The 2,860-nt window shown below is 39.9% G+C and overlaps 2 protein-coding genes across 2 annotated transcripts; one reads left to right on the top strand and one right to left on the bottom strand.

The window, feature by feature from the left end:
- Positions 1-91: 91 nt before the first annotated feature.
- LOTGIDRAFT_145584 (hypothetical protein) lies at positions 92-1,222 on the bottom strand (the record flags this gene model as incomplete). Its single annotated transcript, XM_009058786.1, has 3 exons — positions 92-470; positions 672-841; positions 1,067-1,222. Coding segments are annotated over 3 exons (705 nt in total), but the record flags the coding sequence as incomplete, so codon positions are not given.
- A 198-nt stretch (positions 1,223-1,420) lies between these two features.
- LOTGIDRAFT_145579 (hypothetical protein) lies at positions 1,421-1,951 on the top strand (the record flags this gene model as incomplete). The annotated part of the gene is made up of 1 exon (XM_009058785.1): positions 1,421-1,951. The coding sequence occupies one exon, from the start codon at positions 1,421-1,423 to the stop codon at positions 1,949-1,951; it is 531 nt and encodes a 176-aa protein (XP_009057033.1).
- Between the last annotated feature and the right edge of the window lie 909 nt (positions 1,952-2,860).

The raw sequence follows: 2,860 nt of genomic DNA, 5'->3' as shown, positions 1-2,860 counted from the left end.
TGTCCTAGCAGACGACAATCCAACTCACTACTGACTGAACTATTCTACTGTCCTAGCAGACGACAATCCAACTCACTACTGACTGAGCTATTCACTGTCCTAGCAGACGACAATCCAACTCACTACTGACTGAGCTATTCCAATGTCCTAGCAGACGACAATCCAACTCACTACTGACTGAGCTATTCCACTGTCCTAGCAGACGACAATCCAACTCACTACTGACTGAGCTATTCCAATGTCCTAGCAGACGACAATCCAACTCTCTACTGACTGAGCTATTCCACTGTCCTAGTAGACAATAATCCAACTCGCTACCGACTGAGATATTCCACTGTCCTAGCAGACGACAATCCAACTTATTACTGACTGAGCTATTCCACTGTCCTAGCAGACGACAATCCAACTCACTACCGACTGAGCTATTCCACTGTCCTAGCAGACGACAATCCAACTCACTAGTGACTGAGCTATTCTACTGTCCTAGCAGACGACAATCCAACTTACTACTGACTGAGCTATTCCACTGTCCTAGCAGACGACAATCAAACTCTCTACTGACTGAACTATTCTACTGTCCTAGCAGACGACAATCCAACTCTCTACTGAATGAGCTATTCCACTGTCCTAGTAGACGACAATCCAACTCACTACTGACTGAACTATTCTACTGTCCTAGCAGACGACAATCCAACTCTCTACTGAATGAGATATTCCACTGTCCTAGCAGACGACAATCCAACTCACTACTAACTGAGCTATTCCACTGACCTAGCAGACGACAATCCAACTCACTACTAACTGAGCTATTCCACTGTCCTAGTAGACAACAATCCAATCGCTACCGACTGAGATATTCCACTGTCCTAGCAGACGACAATCCAACTCACTACTGACTGAGCTATTCCACTGTCCTAGCAGACGACAATCCAACTCACTACTAACTGAGCTATTCCACTGTCCTAGTTGACAACAATCCAATCGCTACCGACTGAGATATTCCACTGTCCTATCAGACGACAATCCAACTCACTACTAACTGAGCTATTCCACTGTCCTAGCAGACGACAATCAACTCACTACTAACTGAGCTATTCCACTGTCCTAGCAGACGACAATCCAACTCTCTACTGACTGAGCTATTCCACTGTCCTAGCAGACGACAATCCAACTCACTACTGACTGAGCTATTCCACTGTCCTAGTAGACAACAATCCAATCGCTACCGACTGAGATATTCCACTGTCCTAGTAGACGACGACCCAACTCTCTACTGACTGAGCTATTCCACTGTCTAATTTCAGATTGTTCAGAAGGTCGTGATTCGGGATTTTATGCAGGTCGATATGATACATTTTGGATAAAACCAAAACTCTCTGCTGCTCCTTTCCAAGTTCGCTGCGACATGGTCTACGGCAAAATGTATCTCCAGATTAATTCCTACTGGTCCCCAAATGTATCATTTGACAGAACTTGGCAAGAATATGTCGATGGTTTTGGTGATGTTGTTGATTGGTTCGGAAGTCATTGGTTGGGTCTGCAAAGCATATTTGAAATAACCAACAGTCGCAGCTACGATCTTCAAATCAAAATCCACGTCAGTCAGCAATGGAAAAAAAAGACCATTAAATACCACGCTTTCAAAATTACGGATACTGCGTCGGGATTTCGGCTAATGATTGGAACAGCTGAACCTGTGGATTCAAGCCCATTAGAAGACTGTCTATCCGCTTTGAACAACACCGAGTTCAGTACTCCAGATAGACCAACGTCAATCTGTTCGTCAGCTGCCCAATCCGGTTGGTGGTTTGGTACGGTTGAGACCAACTGTAGCTGTTGTAACGCAAATGGAAATATTGACTTCTATAGAACGGAACAAGATGCGTTTTGGAATGACGGTTTTCAGACCGATACAGTCGTATATACAGAGATGGTCTTGTTGGCTGCTTGAATGAGAAGTTGGGCGAGTCGCAGCTTCCAGAAAACAGGAATTGTATGGAAGTTTTCTATATTTTGTATGTGTATCAGGGACACTGATAGCATCAATTTACATCATTCTAATTTTCAATCAGACGTCTGTGGTTCTTGTTAAAGAGATTGTAAAGAGGTTTTTCTATATTTTTTATGTGTATCAGAGACACTGATAGCATCAATTTACATCATTCTAATTTTCAATCAGACGTCTGTGATTCTTGTTAAAGAGATTGTAAAGAGGTTTTCTATATTTTTTATGTGTATCAGGAACACTGATAGCATCAATTTACATCATTCTAATTTTCAATCAGACGTCTGTGGTTCCTGCAATTCCACTAATACTTAGTGTTTAATGACGTCACTATTTACTACTAGGGTCTTGTGTGATACAAGCATATTTTGCGATTAGTGACGTCATCAAACACTTAGTTTTATTGAAATTGCCGGAACCACAGACATCTGTTTGAAAATTAGAATTTTGCGAGGAATGTGTCTACCAAGTACGAAATAAATTTTGTTTTATGAGCATCAAGTCTTTGTTTTATTTTAGAATTGATTAAAAAATTTGAAGACCCTTGGGCGGTACTGTTTTATAGAAATTGATATTGGAATTTCAAAGACAAAATCGTTTAAATACACTTTTGAAGTTTTACAAAAAAAACACTGCAAATTTTTCTTAATCAACGTGTTTTTAGAATTGAATTATTTGTGTTTTTTGGTAGAAATTACTCAATTTTGACATTTTATCAATTAAGTATTGCAAATTAAAAAGTGTCAATTTTATCTTTTCCTTATAAATATTGAAGTAAGCCGAAATCAATTTTTGAATCATTCTTTTATTTCAAATAATATCTCATAGTTCTGAGGTTTTTTTGGGTTGATTAAG

Source organism: Lottia gigantea (genome assembly GCF_000327385.1).
Source record: "Lottia gigantea unplaced genomic scaffold LOTGIsca_359, whole genome shotgun sequence".
NCBI classification, from domain to species: Eukaryota; Metazoa; Mollusca; class Gastropoda; family Lottiidae; genus Lottia; species Lottia gigantea.
The sequence above is the reverse complement of the archived record's forward strand: the minus strand, read 5'-3'. Positions and strand labels throughout refer to the sequence as shown.